Source organism: Salminus brasiliensis, chromosome 8, assembly GCF_030463535.1.
Source record: "Salminus brasiliensis chromosome 8, fSalBra1.hap2, whole genome shotgun sequence".
NCBI lineage: Eukaryota > Metazoa > Chordata > Actinopteri > Characiformes > Bryconidae > Salminus > Salminus brasiliensis.
The window spans coordinates 1,101,715-1,123,535 of NC_132885.1; the positions used below are offsets into that span (position 1 = coordinate 1,101,715).

Consider the following 21,821-nt stretch of genomic DNA (forward strand, 5'->3'; position numbering starts at 1 on the left):
GGTGTCCTAATACTTTTGTCCATATGGTGTATATTTTAAAGGTACAAAATAAACTGACAAAACAGATCAGTGTATAGAATCCATCAGCAGCGCTTCCTGTGAGCTGTGGGGATTCCTGTGAGCCACCATGTTTTTACTGCTGTATGAAAGCTGTAGGAGGCTTCAGTTCTTGTTGGATGCGCTGTGTTTTTTCCAGAGTGAGTATGAGCTCATTCAAAGCGCAGTTTTGATCAGTAAGAGCTTGTTATTAATTCAATCAATCAGAGAAAGGATGAAGTGAGTGATGTGTGACTGATATTCCTGTTCATGTGTTTGTTAGACTAGATCTAGTAGATCTAGGAATGTTGGGCTTTGTCAGATCACCTTCATTACAGAAATAGTGGACTCTTGTTTGACTGTGAAAGACGGTTAAGGAGGTTAATCTTTGTACAAGTCCAGGTCAGATGTGTGATCTGAGTCTGAGTCTGATCTTTTCTACTGAAGCTGGTGATCTGTTTATTATTAGAGGCTTTAACTTAAACCTGTGGAGACAGAGGGGCTCATGCAGTTATTAAAACACCAGAACTGCAAATTTCAGCTTCAAAAGCTGTGTCAAAGAAGGCCTTTTACTACTGTTCCCTCAGATCTCACTGAATGTTGGTTTTAGAAATGTTCATTGATCTTCTGCTGCTTTTGCCTTCTCCCAAATGGCCATCTCGTGTTTACCTACTTGTCAATCGATGTGTAAATCCGCCAAAGCTACAGTAGCTATGGAAGAACAATCCCGATCCACATTACAGATGACTGAGATTGACCAGCATTGATCGGAATCTCAACAACAGCAGTATTATTTATGCTCTCATGGGCTTCCAGGATATGATTTCTAAGGAATCAAAGTCCAGTTCCAGAAACAGGATGCAGCCAATCGTTTCACTGCACTGCTCCAGAGCCACACAAAGCTGAAAAAGCTGCAGCTCAAACCACACAAACACCTCACAGGTGGCATTTTTTTTCAGATTCTGCCTAAACCACTGCATGCCCCATGATAATTGTGGCCGTAGGGGCAGTGAGTGGACAGTCCTGTGGGACTATGCCGGGTATTTGTCAGGGCCGTCTATTTGCAGCAATTATGGAAATGCATCCTCCTGTGAATTATCCCCTTAATCATAACAATAGCGGTTTAGTATCTGAAAAGCCAGTGCTGTATTACTCTGTATTATCACACACTGGTCATTATGTGGTTGTGTATAAAAAAGAACCTGGATTATGCTATAAAAAGGTTTTCTCAGAGCCTCTTGGTATGAAAGCAGATGTGGTTGTTTTGGAAAAGGACAGTATGTGTGCAAGAGCATAACTGTTACTGTAATTAATTCAATATAATTTATTACTGGTTCTTACTAATGGTGTTCAGGTAAGGGGTGCGAACACTGACTAAATGTAAATGAATGTCTCTTTTGGGATTTATAGTAGAGCTATGAGATATGAAACAATATAATACATTGTATTATCTCCTATGTTATCATATCATTGAGTAGCATGACATTTAATACAGTATCGTCTCTTAGTGGACAGTAGCTCCCTGCAGCTTAGCATACTGTATTGTATCATGACATACTGTGGCATACTGTGGTGTATTGTGTTGCAGTGCATTGAACTGTATCGTATAGTATCACACCATTGCATAGCATATTTTCATTGCATAGCCTGTAGGTGTCCCAATACTTTTGTCCATACAGTGTTCTTGTGGTGCCGTTTTTCGTATTGTCTGAAATCTGCCTCTCGGTAGCCGTTAGCTTGACTAAGTTAAGTCAGCTCAGTTTTTTTTTCTGAAGCAGTAAGTAAATGATTGGTCACAGGGGCGTGGTTAAGCTCCTCTTTGAGTGACAGGTCTCCCTGAAAAGAGCTCCAGACCTGCTGCTGTTAGAGCTGCAAAGCAAAGGGGGACCAGCTCCATATTAATGCCTATGGGTTTAGAATGGGACGGCATAAAAACTCCTGTAGGTGTATTGTGTAGGTGTCCTAATACTTTTGTTCATGTAGTCTGTCTGTCTGTCTGTCTATCTATGTCTGTCTATCTGTATGTCTGTCTGTCTATCTGTCTGTCTATCTGTCTGTCTATCTGTCTATTTGTCTGTCTATCTGTCTGTCTGTCTGTCTATCTATCTGTCTATCTGTCTATCTATCTGTCTGTCTGTCTGTCTGTCTGTCTGTCATGACACTGTACAGGCATCTCTAGACTCACCTGTTTGCAGTGGGAGAAGGGTTTGGTGCAGGGAGGATGGCAGTGACGCACCGCCGCCGGCCTACTGGGCAGGAAGCACCCGCCTACCAACCAAAACAAACACAAGAAGAAGAGGAAGAAGAAGAAGTAATTACTGCTGTTTTACCAGTGATAACCAAATAAATGTAGTGTCAGGGCTGATGAATGGTGCGGAGGGCCTATCGCAGCCTCCGATCGAAATACCAACATTGTAATTTTGGAAGGGGAAAATTAAGTGTCAAAACTTGGGAGAGTAAAGCTTCCTCCCAAAGCCGGGAGATTACCTCTGAGGAGCTTATATATATTCACAGAAGCCGATTCCCTTAGATAACATCACCTTTACCTGTTATTCTCAGAGCCACACGCCACCTACAACCCCACTCTCTCACACCCGCTCCCTCTCGCTCGGCCCTCCCAGCCTCAGGCGTGTTCATTTCGGAGCGAGGAAAGCAGCAGTTTTATTACATTTGTATGGATTGAGGAGCTGAATGCTGTGTTTTATTCATGATTCTGCTGGTCATGCTGTAGGGAGGTGTGATCAATAGACTCATAAACACAAGGCAATATAGCTATAGCATAAATACGTGAGTTAAAACATGTCTGTTTACAGTAGCAATCAAAAGTTTGGATCTTATTATATATATTTTGTTCATAAGATGTTACGCTTAAAATCTTTGACATTGTAAAGTCACGGCCAAAAGTTTTGACACCCCCAGAAAATGCTCCGCTGCTCCCAGAACACTGCTGCAATTACAAATGCTTTGGTATTCACATGCTTAAGGTCAAATCTGATATCACTCCATCCAGGACTCCAGAAACAGACTGGACAAAATTGTTGGCACCCTCGCCTAAATATTTGGTAGAAAATCCTTTGGAAACAATGCCTGAAATCAGTCAGTTCCTGTAACCATGAAGAGTTTCTTACTCCTCTCTGCTGGAATTCCAGACCACTCTTCTTCTGCTGACTGCTCCAGGTCTCTCAGATTTGAGGAGTCTCAGATTTGAAGGGATCTCCCTACAGGATTTAGATCTGGACTCATTGCTGGCCACTCTAGCGCTTTGTCTTAAACCAATTCTGGGTTCTTTAGGGAGTATGCTTTGGGTCACTGTCCTGCTGGAAGACTCTGATAGAGACCCAGATTTCCTGCTTCAAAATTCTTTGGTGGTCTTTAGATTCCATAATGCCATGCACACAGTGATTACCTCCAGTGCTAGAACAAAACCCCAAAACCATCTCTGAACCTCCTCCATGTTTGACTGTAGGGACCTTGCCTCAATTTTGGTTCTCTGACAGTTCTCAGCCCTAAGGAACGGACACCAAGACCAAGCCACCTTTTCTCCATGTGAAGTGGCTGAAGGTGGGATTTCCACACAGGTACAGAAGCATCACATGATTAAAACCTAGTTATTTCCTACAATTTTAAAACATAAATGTGAATACCAAAGCCTTCGGAACTGCAACAGTGTTCTGGGAGAACTGCAGGGGTGCCAATAACTTTGGCCTTTAATTTCGACTCTACATGTACTGTATAAAATGTGTGTGTATGGATAGAATTCAGCATCAACTCAAAACTCCTGAACAATACAGCAGGTCGAAGACAGTCAGTGTTTATGGACCTGGGCTATAAATGCATCAGCTAGAGATTAACTGAAAAGGCTGCATTATTGCTTTAAGTGATGTAATTCACAGACATTTGCTGAAATTATATTTGTGTCAAATCTGATATTTTTTCTTTCATGGCTTTACCAGAAAGGTGCCTGACTGACTGTAGCATTTCTCTGTACTTTGGAGGCTTTCTCGGCCTTGTCTCCGCTGGAGAAGAGAACCCGCTGACCGGAGTGGTGAAAGCAAAGTGAAATAAAGGTTAAATAAATAAAAGAAAGAGGATCAAACAGTACAGAGTCAGCGAGAGCGGCAGCAGAGCCGTGTCCCGGTCAGGTATGCATTTGATGTGGTTCAGAAGAGTCCATAAGTAAGTCCAGAAAAGGATCAAAAGCTTCCAGCAGAAAATACGCCAGCGAAAGTGTTACTGAACCATTTCAAACCTTTTGTTGTTACACTGTCACATTTCATCTACCAATTTCCAGCAGCACAATGCAGTACAGCCGCCTTCCTCTCACTGGCCATTTTATTAGAAACACCCATCTTGTGCCTCCACTCACTGGCCACTTTATTAGAAACACCCACCTTGTGCTTCCACTCACTGGCCACTTTATTAGAAACCCCTACCTTCTACTTCCACTCACTAGCCACTTTATTAGAAACCCCTACCTTCTACTTCCACTCACTGGTCACTTTATTAGAAACACCCAGCTTGTGCTTCATCTCACTGGCCACTTTATTAGAAACACCCACTTTGTGCTTCCACTCACTGGCCACTTTATTAGAAACACCCACCTTGTGTTTCCACTCAATGGCCACTTTATTAGAAACATCTACCTTCTACTTCCACTCACTGGCCACTTTATTAGAAACACCCAGCTTGTGCTTCATCTCACTGGCCACTTTATTAGAAACACCCAGCTTGTGATTCCACTCAATGGCCACTTTATTAGAAACACCCACCTTGTGTTTCCACTCAATGGCCACTTTATTAGAAACACCTACCTTCTACTTCCACTCACTGGCCACTTTATTAGAAACACCCACCTTGTGTTTCCACTCACTGGCCACTTTATTAGAAACACCCACTTTGTGCTTCATCTCACTGGCCACTTTATTAGAAACACCCACCTTGTGCTTCCACTCACTGGCCACTTTATTAGAAACACCCAGCTTGTGATTCCACTCACTGGCCACTTTATTAGAAACATCTACCTTCTACTTCCACTCACTGGCCACTTTATTAGAAACACCCACTTTGTGCTTCATCTCACTGGCCACTTTATTAGAAACACCCAGCTTGTGTTTCCACTCACTGGCCGCTTTGTTAGAAACACCCACCCTGAACCCCTGGACAGGTGTCAGGATGGGATGAGGGTGTTGAGGGTCAGTACCTGTGACGTTGACTCCATCTGAGCGCTGGCACCACACGGCTCTCTCGTTGTTGTTCCATGTGCTGGTTCTCCATTCATAGCTGTGGCACTTTCCTCCTGCGGGCGAGAGACTAACAGAGTCAGAGCTTTATACACTCCTGTGATGAAGACCACACAAACAGAAAAGCTGCTATCAGCATAGGACCTTTACAGGTTCTCCAGGTGAGTGTGTGTAGAGTATCTTCACATGGTCTAACAGTGAGTTTCTATATAGTACCTTTACAGATTGTCCAGGTGAGTGTGTTAAGTACCGTTACAGGGTTTCCAGGTGTTTGTATGTAGAGTACCTTTACAGGTTCTCCAGGTGAGTGTGTGTATAGTACCTTTACAGGTTCTCCAGGTGTTTGTATGTAGAGTACCTTTACAGGTTCTCCAGGTGAGTGTGTGTATAGCAACTTTACAGGTTCTCCAGGTGAGTGTGTGTATAGAAACTTTACAGGTTCTCCAGGAGAGTGTGTAAAGTAACTTTACAGGTTCTCCAGGTGAGTGTGTGTATAGCAACTTTACAGGTTCTCCAGGTGAGTGTGTAAAGTAACTTTACAGGTTCTCCAGGTGAGTGTGTAAAGTAACTTTACAGGTTCTTCAGGTGAGTGTGTAAAATAACTTTATAGGGTTTCCAGGTGTTTGTATGTAGATACCTTTAAAGCATCTACAGGTGTGTTTGTGTATAGTAACTTTACAGAGTTTTCTAGGTGAGTGTGTATAGTAACTTTACAGGTTCTCCAGGTGAGTGTGTGTATAGTAACTTTACAGAGTTTTCTAGGTGAGTGTGTATAGTAACTTTACAGGTTCTCCAGGTGAGTGTGTGTATAGTAACTTTACAGGTTCTCTAGGTGAGTGTGTAAAGTAACTTTACAGTGTTTCCAGGTGTTTGTATACCTTTATACCTTGTATACCTTTAAAGCATCTACAGGTGTGTTTGTGTATAGTAACTTTACAGAGTTTTCTAGGTGAGTGTGCATAGTAACTTTACAGGTTCTCCAGGTGAGTGTGTATAGTAATGTTACAGGTTCTCCAGGTGAGTGTGCATAGTAACTTTACAGGTTCTCCAGGTGAGTGTGTATAGTAATGTTACAGGTTCTCCAGGTGAGTGTGCATAGTAACTTTACAGGTTCTCCAGGTGAGTGTGTATAGTAACTTTACAGGTTCTCCAGGTGAGTGTGTATAGTAATGTTACAGGTTCTCCAGGTGAGTGTGTGTATAGTAACTTTACAGGTTCTCTAGGTGAGTGTGTGTTTACTCTGTTTACATGGTCAGTGTGTGTATATTACCTTTACAGGATCTTGTTTCGAACATCTGGCTTGGGCAGCTGTCCTGGTTTTCCAGGGCCTGGATGACCACGGCCCGTGAGCGTGCCTGCTGACCCACAGACTCAAAACTGCGCCCCTCCAGACAGGTCAGCTGACATGAGCTCCACGATGACCATTCGTTCAAGTGACAGTCCCCTACACCAGCAACATTACAGGACATTAGATACATAATACTATACACTATATTGACAAAAGTATTGGGACACCTGCTCCTTCATTGTTTCTTCAGAAATCCAGTCTATTTAAAAAGCTTTTCTCCTGCTTCTGTTGGAGTAACTGTCTCTACTGTCCAGAGAGGAAGACTTTCTACTAGATTTTGGAGAAGGTGATGTCAGGATTTTGGATGATGATCACCACCCCACCTCATCATCCCCAACTCATCCTAAAAGTACTGGATGGAGCTCCACCACTATCATTCCAGAGAACACAGTTCTTCCACTGCTCCACAGCTCCTCAATGCTGGGGGGCTTTATATCCCTCTAGCCCACACCTGACATTAGGCAGCATGGAGCCAATAGGGTCATGTTTTCTTCTATTTTATTGGCAGTTCTTCTTTACAGTCATGTCAAGTCAGATTTATTTGTAGAGCTTTTTACAACTGTTGTCGTCACAAAGCAGCTTTACATATAGAGTGATTAATAAAAGACAGAGACAAAGAAGAAAGAAGGAAATAATGTAAGACATGATGGATCAAAGACCCCCAGTGAGCCCCAACGGCGACAGTGGCAAGGAGAACCTCCCTCAGAGCTGGAGGAAGAAACCTTGGGAGGAACCAAGACTCACAAGGGGGACCCATGCCCTGATTTTCTACAGGGCCTAGACAAGCTGTGCTATGGGTGTAAATTAAAGTAGCTGAATGCATTCATTAGAAGGGGTGTCCACAAACATTTGGACATATAGTGAATGTGTCCAGGTGAGTGTGTAAAGTAACTTCCCTGCCTCTCTCACTGGTGTACTCGCTTGATCTTTTCTCCTATATGTCCTCAAACTCTCTCCCTCTCTTTTTCCAAGGTTTTCCAGGTGAATGTGTAAAGTAACTTTACAGGGTTTTCCAGGTGAGTGTGTAAGGTAACTTTACAGGGTTTTCCAGGTTACCGTGTAAAGTAACTTTACAGGGTTTTCCAGGTGTGTATAGTAACTTTACAGGGTTTCCAGGTGAGTGTGTAAAGTAACTTTATAGGGTTTTCCAGGTGAGTGTGTATAGTAACTTTACAGGGTTTTCCAGGTGAGTGTGTAAAGTAACTTTACAGGGTCTTCCAGGTGAGCGTGTAAAGTAACTTTACAGAGTTTTCTAGGTGAGTGTGTATAGTAACTTTACAGGGTTTCCAGGTAAGCGTGTAAAGTAACTTTACAGGGTTTTTCAGGTGAGCGTGTAAAGTAACTTTACAGGGTTTCCAGGTGAGTGTGTAAAGTAACTTTACAGGGTTTCCAGGTGAGTGTGTAAAGTAACTTTACAGTGTTTTCCAGGTGTGTAAAGTAACTTTACAGGTTTTTTCCAGGTAAGTGTGTATAGTAACTTTACAGGGTTTTCCAGGTGAGTGTGTAAAGTAACTTTACAGGGTTTTCCAGGTGAGGGTGTATAGTAACTTTACAGGGTTTCCAGGTGAGTGTGTAAAGTAACTTTACAGGGTTCTCTGGTGTTTGTGTGTAGAATACGTTCACAGGGTTTCCAGGTGAGTGTGTAAAGTAACTTTACAGGGTTTTCCAGGTGAGTGTGTAAAGTAACTTTACAGGGTTCTCTGGTGTTTGTGTGTAGAATACGTTCACAGGGTTTTCCAGGTGAGTGTGTATAGTAACTTTACAGGGTTTTCCAGGTGAGTGTGTATAGTACCTTTACAGGGTTTTCCAGGTGAGTGTGTATAGAGTAACTTTACAGGGTTTTCCAGGTGAGTGTGTATAGTAACTTTACAGGGTTTTCCAGTTGAGTGTGTATAGAGTACCTTTACAGGGTTTTCCAGGTGAGTGTGTATAGAGTACCTTTACAGGGTTTTCCAGGTGAGTGTGTATAGAGTACCTTTACAGGGTTCTCTGGTGTTTGTGTGTAGAATACGTTCACAGGGTTTTCCAGGTGAGTGTGTATAGTAACTTTACAGGGTTTTCCAGGTGAGTGTGTATAGTGACTTTACAGGGTTTTCCAGGTGAGTGTGTATAGAGTACCTTTACAGGGTTTTCCAGGTGAGTGTGTATAGAGTACCTTTACAGGGTTTTCCAGGTGAGTGTGTATAGAGTACCTTTACAGGGTTCTCTGGTGTTTGTGTGTAGAATACGTTCACAGGGTTTTCCAGGTGAGTGTGTATAGTAACTTTACAGGGTTTTCCAGGTGAGTGTGTATAGTACCTTTACAGGGTTTTCCAGGTGAGTGTGTATAGTGACTTTACAGGGTTTTCCAGGTGAGTGTGTATAGTACCTTTACAGGGTTTTCCAGGTGAGTGTGTATAGAGTACCTTTACAGGTTCTCCAGGTGAGTGTGTAAAGTAACTTTACAGGGTTTTCTTGTGTTTGTGTGTGTTCTTGTGTTTCTCAAACACACACTTGTTTAGAGCATTCTGTCACTCTCCAACTTCATTTCTCTATCTCTCAATTCTCCACCCCTGCCTCTCTCGCTGGCGTACTCGCTTGATCTTTTCTCCTATGTGTCCTCAAACTCTCTCCCTCTCATTCTCCCAGATTCCCTGCTCCAGCTGAGGGAACAGCGCTCCCGGGGCGCAGGGCTTTGTGCTCGGACAGAGAGCGCAGCAGTATGGAGAGCAGGCACTCCTAAGGTTTTCGGAAATAGAGCTGTGTGTACACACAGAGCCACAACAGACGAACACTTAACAAAGAGCTAAAAGACAAAGCCATATAAACCACGACTCTCCACGGTCTTCACAACAAACTAACCGTATCCTTGTTGTATTTCCCAAACTGCACCACGCTGGTTCTGTTGAAATACTGCAGATTGATTTCTCTCTCTCTCTGGGATCCACACAGTTATTCTCATAACAAAACAACAGAACATAAAACAATCTTCCTCTGTGGGTTTTTTCTTTTTCTGATCCCAGCTGAAATATTGATTTAGGAGCCCATGGAACAGCGGAAGGGATGGGCAATAGCGTCAGGGAAGGGATAGGATGCAGCGCTTATGTACAGTCTCATGCAAAGGCTTGGGCGTCCTTCCTTAGCCTAATGATCCGTCATCGTTGTCGTCATTGTTAAATACAGAGGTACTGAACGTAGCTTCTGCAGCTAATCAAACAGAGTACACTATTACAGACCAATATTAATGTCAGAACTTCTCATTTTTTCCATAAGACTTTAAAGATACAAATACAGTAATACAGTGTTACTCTATCACAATAGGTAGAAGAGGATAGTGTAGAAGAAGTGTATTAGTGTACCTGAGCAGCTAAAAGCTGATTGCCAGCACTGTTGATATATTTAGGTAGGTATAAAGATTTGACAGTAGTTTATCTGTCATTAGGGATGGGCAGGAGTGTTCGTTTAGTGGGGCAGTTAGTTTACCTGGGCAGGTAGACATGTGATTGGCAGCACTGCTGGTTTGCTTAGGCAGGTGTAAAGATTTGGCTGTAATGTTACTGTTTCAGGACAGGTAGAAGAGGATGGTCAGGTGTATTTGTGTACCTGGGCAGGTAGAAACATGATTGGCAGCACTGTTGGTAGGTATTAGGATATGACATTGGTCATAGGACTGTCATTAGTGATAGACAAGAATCTTAGTTTACCTGGGCAGGTAGAAAGCTGATTGGCTGCAGTGTTGGTTTGCTTAGGCAGGTGTAAAGATTTGGTCGTAGCTTTACTGTTTCAGGACAGGTAGAAGAGGATAGTCAGGTGTATTTGCATACATGAACAGGTAGAAAGGTGACTGGCAACACTGTTGGTAGGTATAAAGATTTGACAGTAGTTTATCTGTCATTAGAGATGGGCAGGAGTGTTCGTTTAGTGGGGCAGTTAGTTTACCTGGGCAGGTAGACATGTGATTGGCAGAATTGCTGGTTTGCCTGGGCAGGTGTAAAGACTTGGTAGTAGCTTTACTGTTTCAGGACAGGTAGAAAAGGATGGTCAGGTGTATTAGTGTATTTGAGCAGGCAGAAAGGTGACTGGCAGCACTGTTGGTAGGTGTAAAGATTTGACAGTAGTTTATCTGTCATTAGTGATGGACAGGAGTGTCCATCACTAATGACACTGTGACACTGCTGTGGCACTGAGAATTTCCCCACTGTGGGACTAATTAAGGATTATCTTATCTTAGTTTACCTGGGCAGTTAGAAAGAAATAGGTAGTAATGTTACTGCATTGGGACTGGGTCAACATGATGGTCAGGTGTGTATAAGGTGTTAGTGTATATGAGGAGGTAATAAGGTGATGTTCAGTAGTAGTAGTCGTAGGAATTTTGGTAGGCTGCTGTGTATGTGAATGTCTAGGAAGGGATTTGGTAGTGTATGAGTGTATCTGAGCAGGTAGAATGGGGGTAGTCAGTAGTATCAGTGCACTGGGGCAGGTAGAAAGGGGTGGGAAGGGGGTTGGTTGTACCTGAGTGGGTAGGAAGGGATGAGCAGTAGCATGTATCTGGACAGTAACACAAATGTCCTTCTTGGCAGGTACGAAAAGATGGCCAGTAGTGTTTGTGTACCTGGGCGGGTCCTCAGGTATGAAAGGTGAGGCTTTAGCATTAGTAATGAACCAGGGCATGACCTGGGATGAGGTAGTGTGTATTATGGAAGAAGGGCTTGGCACTAGCTTTAGCTTACCTGGACAGGGCACGAAGCATGGCTGCTGCAGCTCCTGAGCACTGTCTCTACTGTGGTGCTCTCCACATTTGTCCTCCTCCACTATGGTAGCTGGACCAGGGCTGTCCAGTCTTGGGCCAGACGAATTGGGCCAGTGACCCCAATGAACCACACAGGACAGGTTCCTCCCTCTCATGCCTTCACCACATTCAGCACCCTGCAACAAACCAGACCCTGTTAGTCGACAAGCCCAGTGCAATCTACATTTGGGCCAGAAACCCACCCTGGTCAAATCTCTGGTCATTCTTACATAACTGTTGAGGTTGTAAACCTCGAGTGAGCAACAGAATACAAGAGTCTGTACACCACACCTGCTAGTCCAATAACCCACTGTCTACCAGTGGTGGACTCATTTTCTGGCATTTTCTACCTCCAGAGGAATTTGTTGGAACCACTGGTGCCGCCCACTCAAATGTCTCAGTCATACATTAAAAAAAGCCGAACTATTCCGTAAATCATAACCCTTCCTCCACCCTTCAGATGAGTGGAATAAGAATCCCACACAGACTCCAGTGGGTTTCTTCCTGCTCAGGGTTGTTGTGGGTCCAGAACTTACCTAGATCCTACCTAGAATCAGGGCACTGATCAATCACAGGGCACCTCACACATCCACTCACTCATCCATAGGGGTAATTAACACAGCCATTACCCACTGTGTGTGTGTTTGAGAGATGGAAGGAAATTGAGTACCCAGAGGGCCCACACTGGAAACACACCAAACCCCTCATACTGCCCATAATAGAGCCTTACTGACGATACTGAATAATTCATAGTAGATACTGAATAATTCATAGTATATACTATATAATGTATAATGTAAACTTCGAAAAACAAAGATATGGTATAATTCATAGAACTTATTGAATAACTTGTGATGGATACTAAATAATTCACAATGGATATTGAGGAATTTATAATAGATACTAAATAACTCATAGTAGATACTGAATAATTCACCGTGGCTACTGAATAATTTATAGCGGCTACTGAATAACTCATAGTGGACACTAAATAATTTATAATATATACTGAATTATTTATAGTACTTATTCAATAATTAACAGTGGATAATTAATGTGAAGTGGTTGCTGAATAAATCATATTGTATCTTTAAAAATAGATGATACTGAATAATTCACAGTATATACTAAATAATCATTTATAGTGCTTACTGAATAACTAGTAGTGGATACTAAGTAATTCACGATGGATACTGGTTAATTCATAGTGGATACTTAATAAATCATACTGTATACTTAGAGACGTTACTAAAAAACTCATAGTAGATACTAAATCATTCCCAATAAATACAGAATACTGAATAGTATATGGATACCGGATAATTCATTGTGGATACTGAAAAATTCAGACTGTATAATGAATAATTACATAAAATAAAGTCCTAGGAGATACATATCTACTATATATAGTACTTGTTGATAAAGAAAAAGCAATATTGATTGTAAACAATTAATAAAATACTTCTGTGCAGTTCTCGCAGACCTGTGCAAATGGACAGTTTAAATGAGACACAGAGATGGTGTGAAACCCAGAAATATAGAAATATATATCATTATGTATATTATTTTCTGTACATTCTGGTGCACTATATGAAACAGTGCCCCTAGTGTTGGCAAATAACTATGCAAAGTCGCAAGGTTCGCAAATTCACAGATCTGCTTTTGTAGTTTTCCTAGAGAGCAGGAGAACCCTGTGGCTGTTCTCCCTCACTGATTGAGTGTATGCCGGGGAAAAGAGTGGAGGAGACGCAAGCACAGTTTATGCAGATTTTTTGAGCGAGCGCCTTTCAATTCACTCCGAAGGTCGCGACTAATCACACTGTTTACTATTTACAAGCAGCAGGAGCGCGAGTGGCGCTCGCTGTCGCAGACTTGAATTCGCCAGTGAAAGTTTAATGATGTATCAGGTTAGGTTAGCTTAGTGCTAATGCTTTAGATGACAAACAGAGTCTAAAGAGATAAAAACACTGATTTATTCATCAAAGCTGCTTCAGGGTAATAATGTGCAGACATGAAAGCCAACATGAACACAAATCATCAAACAAACAACAAAAATAGAGGCGAGGGGGCGCAACACTGGAGCTTCAAACGTGAGGAGCAGCTCTTTTGTGCAGATGGTGGAAGGGGCTGAGTTTGAAAGGAGCAGGAGTGACCCAGAGGACGTCCAGAAGACCCCAAGATATTCAATTAAAACCCAGCAAGGAAAAGAGAGCGAGAGAGAGAGCTGGAAATCTGAGCGCTGTGCTGGGCTTCTTTTTAACCGTAATGCTGGAGTTCCTGAACACTGATCTCATCAGCAGTTAGCTCACGTCTCAATGACACAAAGTCCCTCTCTCACCCACAAAGCACCTTTTCAAAATTCAATTAAACTCCTCCAGCGTGGCGTCCGGGTAGGCTGGGTGGCCGCCTCCAAAAGCCCCTTCAACCTGGCAGGGTGAACCACGGTTAATGTCCCCCCGATCCCTCTGTGCAGCCAGGGTCAAGCGCAGAGAAAGAGGAGCTAACTCTAACGTTATCAGCTTTTACTGCAGAAGAAGGAGCATCCTAAATCACCTCCCTGTCCACTGTGGACGCCTCACCTTCACAGCCTTATCTTCTCTTTAGAGGCTGGATGAAAACTCATTTAGACAATTTCCCCCTCACCCCAAAACACAGCCCATCAGCCAAGACCTGCCTCTGCGTGAGGCTAGTGCAGCTAACCAGTACATCATTTAGCATGATGCTAACCACAGGTCTAAACCATCACACACTCTACTATGAATGCTATCTAGAACACTGACAGAGCAGATCTGAATACATTAAACAATTATTCAAAACTAAATGTAAAGAATATAAAGAATAATTTATACGGAATAATTCATAGCAGATACTGAATAATTCATAGTGGATACTGAATAATTCACAGTGGATACTGAATAATTCTTTAGTAGATACTGAATAATTTACAGTAGATACTGAATAATTCACAGTAGATACTGAATAATTCACAGTAGATACTGAATAATTCATAATGGTCACTGAATAATTCACAGTAGATACTGAATAATTCATAATGGTCACTGAATAATTCACAGTAGATACTGAATCATTCATAGTGGATACTGAATAATTCATAGTGGATACTGAATCATTTATAGCAGATACTGAATCATTTATATTAGATACTGAATAATTCACAGTAGATACTGAATCATTCATAGCAGATACTGAATAATTTACAGTAGATACTGAATAATTCACAGTAGATACTGAATCATTCATAGCAGATACTGAATAATTTACAGTAGATACTGAATAATTCATAACAATTCATGATGAATACTAAAGTATTACTAGCAGATACAGAAAAATTCATGGTGGATACGGAATAATTTCATGCAATTACTGAACAATTATGAGTAGATGTTAAACAATGAATAGTGGGTATTGAATACAGTGGATACTGTGTTAATATTCAGGTGGATGTTAGTTGAATGTCAGGGGAGCATTTGCGAGACATGTATAATGGATCATCCGAGTAAAGTGACACTCAAAGTAAATACTGAAGAATTCATAGTGGATGGTGAACAAATATCAATAGATTGAGTTTACCTCGACCCGACAGGGTGTCCAGTCTCCGAGCAGCCAGCTGTAGCAGGGCCTGACGGGACAGGGTTTAGTCTGGGAGAGCTGAGAGGGGCACGGTCGGCCCTCGTCATGAGCCTCCTGCAGGACACGCCGAGACCGGGACATCGCACCTGCACAAAAAACATCACAATCACAATTTCACAATTTCCCCATAAACGAGATTTAATAAAGCACCAGGGAAGAAGGATTTATACTAGATTTTGGAGGAACATTGCTGTGAGGATTTGATTGCATTCTGTGACAAGAGCATTAGTGAGGTCAGGATGTTGGATGATGATCACCACCCCACCTCTTCATCCCCAACTCATCCCAAAAGTACTGGATGGAGCTCCTCCACCATCATTCCAGAGAACACAGTTCTTCCACTGCTCCACAGCTCCTCAATGCTGGGGGGCTTTATACCCCTCTAGCCCACGCCTGGCATTATTAGGCAGCATGGAGCCAATAGGGTCATGATGTTGATCTGCTCCAGAGAGTCCTATTCTATTGGCTGTACTTCTTCTCTACAGGGACTAGACAAGCTGTGTGTGTGCATTTGCACATCTGTGTCAGCAATGGATGCAGCTTAAAGTAGCTGAGTGCCTCCATTAGAAGGGGTGTCCACAAACATTTGGACAGATAGAGTATATTCTTAGCTCTCTCTATACAGAAACACACTGAACCCCTGAGCTGAGTTTCCTGTGCCAGCGGCTTTCTGCTGTGTAGGAAAACACACCACTACCATTAGCATTCACACATGGCGACACTGTGTGTGTGTGTGTGTGTGTGTGTGTGTGTGTGTGTGTGAGTGTGTGTGTGTGAGTGTGTGTGTGTGTGTGTGTGTGTGTGTGTGTGTGTGAGTGTGAGTGTGTGGTATTTAGCAGTGTGTTGTGGAGCAGGCTCTCATTATGGAGTCTAACTGAGCGGGTAATCATCAGAGAGGCTGGAGAGGAGCTGAGGAACAGAGGTTCTGATGTTCTCAGTCTAACAGTCGCCTTCAAGAGCACAGCTGTAGCCTTCCTCTCCCCTCTGACTCGCTCTCCCCCTCCCCCTCTGACTCTCTCCCTCTGTCTCTGACTCTGTCTCTCTACCTCTTACTCTCTCTACCCCTCTGACTCTCCCTCTCCCCCTCTGACTCTCTCTGTATCTCTACCCCTGACTCCCTCTCCCCCTCTGACTCTTTCTCTCTACCCCTCTGACTCTCCCTCTCCCCCTCTGACTCTCTCTGTATCTCTACCCCTGACTCCCTCTCCCCCTCTGACTCTTTCTCTCTACCCCTCTGACTCTCCTTCTCCCCCTCTGACTCTCTCTGTATCTCTACCCCTGACTCCCTCTCCCCCTCTGACTCTCTCTGTATCTCTACCCCTGACTCCCTCTCCCCCTCTGACTCACTCTCTCCCTCTCTGACTCACTCTCTCCCTCTCCCCTTCTGACTTTCTCTCTCCCTCTGACTCTGTCTCTCCCTCTTCCTCTGACTCTCCTTCTGACTCTCTCTCCCCCTCTCTCACTCCCCCTCTGACTCTCTCTCTTCCTCTCTGACTCACTCTCTCCCTCTCCCCTTCTGACTTTCTCTCTCCCTCTGACTCTGTCTCTCCCTCTTCCTCTGACTCTCCTTCTGACTCTCTCTCCCCCTCTGACTCGCTCTCGCTCGCTTGCTCCCTCACTCTCTCTCTGACACTCTTTCTTGTTCTGATTCTCTCTCACTAACTACTCTTCCTCTCTCACACTTTTGCTGACTCTCTCCCTTTCTCTTACTCTGCCTCTTTATTATTCGGACTCTCTCTCTGTCTCTCTTTCCCTGTCTCTCTCTCTGACTCTTTCTCATTCGAACTCTCTCTCACTTTGACTCTCTCTCTCTCTCTCTCTCTGATTCTCTCTCACTCTGACTCTTTCTCGCTAACTCTCTCACTGACTCCACCACTGATTCTCTCTGCCTCTAACCCTCTCTCTCTCTCTCTGACTCTCTTTTTTGTTCTGACTCCTACTCTCTAACTCTCTGGCTGACTCTCTCTCTCTCTCTCTCTCTTTCTCTCTGACTCTCTTACTTGTTCTGACTCACTAACTAATTCTCTCTGCCTCTAACCCTCTCTCTCTAACTCTCTCTGACTCTCTTTTTTGTTCTGACTCTCTCACTCTGACTCTTACTCTCTAACTCTCTGGCTGACTCTCTCTCCCTCTCTCTTTCTCTCTGACTCTCCTACTTGTTCTGACTCACTAACTGATTCTCTCTGCCTCTAACTTTCTCTCTCCCTCTCTCTCATTGTGACTCTGTTACTGACTCTGACTGAGGAGTGGCTCAGTCTGGGCTGTGTTTGTGCTGCAGGGTGAATAATTAGTGTGTGTATTACTGAGTAGAGCAGTAGAGTGTTTCCGTACGGCCGAACGCAAACAACTCCATCCAGACTGGGATTGATCAATTCTGACTCCGTTAAAGAATCATTTCCCTCTGATTGATAAATCATTCTGAGTGTTCCGGGCCAACGCTGATGTCTGGCAGGCCGGCGTCATTAACCTGTAATCCCCAAAATATGATTTATAGTCTGACGTTAATAATTAAACAGGGGTTCCTCTGCACCGTGTTAACGGAGAGTTTTCATCCCTCTGCCAGAGGAAAACCTGCCTCAGGAAAATCACACACCAACCCAACCAAGAGTATCTCCTGCAGAACTGCTCCGAATATCAAACCTAGGCTCTCTAGGACTTCCCGACACTGACGGATAGCTGTGGCATCACCGGGGATCAAACCCGTGACCTCCTGATGCCAGGGTCAGCCACAGATCTTCAGGTTCGGGCTGGTGTGAGATTATACCACTAGAACCATTTGAGGTCGAGTTCAGCTCTTACCTTGGTTTCCACAGGTGTGTGAGCACTCCGTCCAAGGGGACCACTCCGAGAGGACGCAGCTGACCGGGCAGTCCACCTGGCAGATCTCGCTGAGAACCCATGGCTGAGGCAATCCCAGCTGAGACAAGAGCACACATTAACCCTTAGAGTTATTATTGTTATTTTTACCAAATACAGAAATGTAGAGGTTACAGTCCAATCACTCCACCCCCCATCCATCTCTCAGCAGTGAGAGGGTTCTACTGTAGAAGATCCAGATCTCATCAGATCAGATGCAGGAGAACATTCATCCAGTAAAAAGGAGAAACAAGAGCTTCTCATTCTGAAGAAAGAAAGTAGTGAGATCTTGTCGGTGAGCTAGTCTGAAGAACAGAGCTCAGTTCCTCCAGGTTTCTCCTGGATGCCCCCAGTAATTGCTAGGATATCAAAGGTAGTTGTTATGGTGTTGCAAGGTGATTCCTATTCGGTTGCTAAGTGGTTGCTATGATGTTGTTAGGTGGTTGCTACAGTGTCGATAATTGTTTTTTTATTATATTGCTACGTGGTTGCTATATTATCAAAGGTGGTGCTATGGTATTGAAAAGTGGTTGCTATGATGTTGCTAAGTGGTTGCTTCAGTGTTGGTAAGTGGTTGCAATGGTGTTGCTAGGTGGCTACTAGAGTGTTGCTGTGTAACTGCTATAGTATCCTAGGGGTTTACTATGGTGTTGCAAAGAGGCTGTAATTGTGTAGCTAGGTGGCTACTAGAGTGTTTCTGTGCAGTTGCTACGGTATCAAAAATTGTTGCTACAGTGTTGCAAGATGGTTGCTTCAGTGTTGCTAAGAGGCTGCAATGGAGTTGCTAAGTGGTTGCAATGGAGTTGCTAGGTGGATACTACAGTGCTGCTATGTGGCCGCTACGGTATTCCAAAGGGGTTTGCTATGGTCTGGCTAAATAATTGCTATGCTATTTCAGGTGGTTGCAGTGATGTTGCTTAATGGTTGATAGGGTGTTGGTAGGTGGTTGCTAGGCAGTTGCTATGGTATCATAGGTGGTTGCAAATTAATTAGTTTCTGCTTGGACACATTTTGTATCTCATTTGTATAAAAGCCCAAAATCACAGCCAAAAGCCAGACTGAGCAGCCTGGAGTCTCAGAAAACTGCCCAAAACTCCACCGTACTGTACTTCATTTACATAATACCTGTAATTACATAATTAATATTCAAATACACTGAAATATGATCTGATACGTCATCATTCCCCGGACAGTGTGGAAAAGAGTGATCATTAATTATTATCAAAGTTAAATATGAAGAAATACGTCCTCCTCTACTCCCTCAATGCTTCAGCTATAGCGGAGATTAACAGCAACTTATAAAGGTCAAAGTCTTTGACCTGCAGCTCATGAACTGGTCATTTACGGTCAGGGTCCATTAGTGCCAAAGCTTCATGGATAGCTGCATTAGACATGTCTGGGCTGTGAGGGGCAGTGGGGAGTTAATAGCTGGTCATGGCTGATTTGAAGTACATTCTATTGAAGAGCGTAATTCAGTGCTGGGGAGTGTAATGGTGTGGAGAGGTCTGGGGCTGAGAGGAGGCTAATGGTTACCTCCTCACACACACTCAGGTCCAGCACACGGCCGTCACTGCGAGTGCAGTCCAGCAGCCTCGTCCTCCGGCCCTCACCACACACTGCGTTCTCACTCAGCATACAGCTGCTCCAGCCTGGGAAAACACACACACACACATTTTAATGGAGGATATATGAATTGATACACATTATATGGACAAAAGTATTGAGACGCCTGCTCCAAGGAGGTTCTACAACACTTTAGAGGAGCATTGCTGTGAGGATTTGATTGCATTCAGCGACGAGAGATGTAGTGAGGTCAGAAGCAGAAAAGTGGAAGCACAAGGTAGTGTTTCTAATAAAGTGGCCAGTGAGTGAAAGCACAAGGTGGGTGTTTCTAATAAAGTGGCCAGTGAGTGTAAGCACAAGGTAGGGGTTTCTAATAAAGTGGCCAGTGAGCGGAAGCAGAAGATACATATGAACACACACAGATGTGTGTTTGAGCAGAAGGGTAAAGTGATGGAGTAATGGAGTGACAGATATCTGCCCTTGTTCTGTGCAGGAGCTGATGGTGCTCTGCCAGCTGCTTTAAACATGAGGAGCTACAGAGTAGCTTATGCTGGGGGCTGACACTGGACCGGCTGAGTGACGCTGTAACGGTGTAGAGAACGGATATCAGGGTGGGTGTGTTGGCAGAATAGTGGAGGAGTGTTCTTATCATTGTGCTCCATCTCCACTCAGCCACCTTCATTACTCCCTACAGATCCCTGCTGTATCTACAGATGGAAGGTGATGGAGCTCTCTGAACTGCTCTGCTTGATCGGAACGTGCCAGAAGAGCTACCATCATACAGTCATGTTAAAAAAAGGACACCCCATTATAACCTTAGTATTTAAAATTTAGATATTTGATCTTAATATCAATGAAATAATGTCAAATAAAACCAACAACAAAGTTAAAAATTATAAATAAATACAACATTAATAGATTATTAATCATTACATGGACAGGTGTTTTAGATAGTATTCAGTCATACAGTGTCAGAAACCAAACCAGCGTGTGCTGATTTAGACATGTAGTTAGCACCATGCTATTGCTAATTGGTGGGGTATTAGCTGGCTGCTTTAGGGACCGTACCTGAGACATTGTACTGGTAGGTGAAGCAGTTGCTGTTGGTGATGCACGGCTCAGTCTGGTTCCTCTCAGGACACACAGCGTCACCAGTGGGGGGACGGAGAATGTGTCTGGCCCTCGTCCTCACCGTGTTCGGATCACACAGCTGCACAAATCACAAACAACACACATCACTGCTGACTGCATGACACCACTATTAAAGAATCACTCCCTGGCCACTTTATCAGAAACCTCTCTCGTTTACCAACCTTGCTGGTGTAAAGTTAAAGACGGTAGATGAGAAGGTAGGGGTTTCTAATAAAGTGGCCAGTGAGTGGAAGCACAAGGTAGGGGTTTCTAAAAAAGTGGCCAGTGAGTGGAAGCACAAGGTAGGTGTTTCTAATAAAGTGGCCAGTGAGGGGAAGCACAAGGTTGGGGTTTCTAATAAAGTGGCCAGTGAGTGGAAGCACAAGGTTTAGGTGTTTCTAATAAAGTGGCCAGTGAGTGGAAGCACAAGGTAGGTGTTTCTAATAAAGTGGCCAGTGAGCGGAAGCACAACATTCTGTTTATAATGTATAAATTACTGCAGTTGAGGAGGGCAGCAGGGTGTCAGACTGCAGCTAATCACCATCTCTATCACTGTCCGACACCCAGCGGCCTTTACTCAGCAAGACGGCCTGATCTGGACCCCCTACGAACCCTCGGCATCAGCTGTGCTGTCGTTAGCATCATTCGGCTGCAGTCGTATTTGTGCACCCAGGCTTTCTAGATGCATGCGATAATTATGGATAATCAGAGTTAATTAGCTAAGCTCATTTGCTGCACTGATGATTGGTGTGTCCGTCATGCTGCCTGAACACTGACAGCATAAAAAATCATAATGCAGCCGGCCCAGTCCCAGCTCTCCGAACCCCATGCACAGCATGTTTGTGTTCTCTCTGCTCGAACTCATTTGATTCAGCTAGTCAGCTGTATTATCCAACTGCTTTAATAACAGAGCTGAGTCAGGTGTGTTACAGCAAGGAAAACACTAAACTGAGCAGTGGAGCCTGATCTCTGTGAAGCTGTGATCAGGATGGCAGGGTAATCTGAACTGATTATGGCAGTTGGGACAGTACAGGGTAAGAATAGGCTATTATAGGGCAGTATGGGGTGCAACCGTAATAGCCTGAGAATGAACCTTTAGGCAATACAGACTAGTACAGGAAAGTACAAGATGTACTACCCAGCACAGGTACAGTACGGGTAAGGAAAGGGAGGTACAGTAAGACAAGGTGGTACTTGGTAGTACAGGGCAGTACAGGGTAGTACAAAG

At 43.7% G+C, this 21,821-nt stretch overlaps 2 protein-coding genes across 4 annotated transcripts in view; one reads left to right on the forward strand and one right to left on the reverse strand.

Annotated features, from left to right (window-relative positions):
• The window catches only part of nxph2a (neurexophilin 2a), a 289,488-nt gene that overhangs the window by 232,257 nt on the left and 35,410 nt on the right, over nt 1–21,821 (forward strand). The gene's annotated exons all lie outside the window — the stretch shown is intronic.
• The window catches only part of thsd7ba (thrombospondin, type I, domain containing 7Ba), a 364,279-nt gene that overhangs the window by 13,193 nt on the left and 329,265 nt on the right, over nt 1–21,821 (reverse strand). For all 3 annotated transcript variants that reach the window (XM_072685348.1, XM_072685346.1, XM_072685347.1), the window contains exons 20-27: nt 20,531–20,672; nt 19,433–19,548; nt 17,843–17,960; nt 14,984–15,129; nt 11,334–11,529; nt 6,547–6,720; nt 5,237–5,332; nt 2,222–2,304 (exon numbers count right to left, since the gene is read on the reverse strand). In XM_072685348.1, the coding sequence (XP_072541449.1) occupies nt 2,222–2,304; nt 5,237–5,332; nt 6,547–6,720; nt 11,334–11,529; nt 14,984–15,129; nt 17,843–17,960; nt 19,433–19,548; nt 20,531–20,672 (1,071 nt within the window). The remainder of the gene's footprint in view (nt 1–2,221; nt 2,305–5,236; nt 5,333–6,546; nt 6,721–11,333; nt 11,530–14,983; nt 15,130–17,842; nt 17,961–19,432; nt 19,549–20,530; nt 20,673–21,821) is intronic.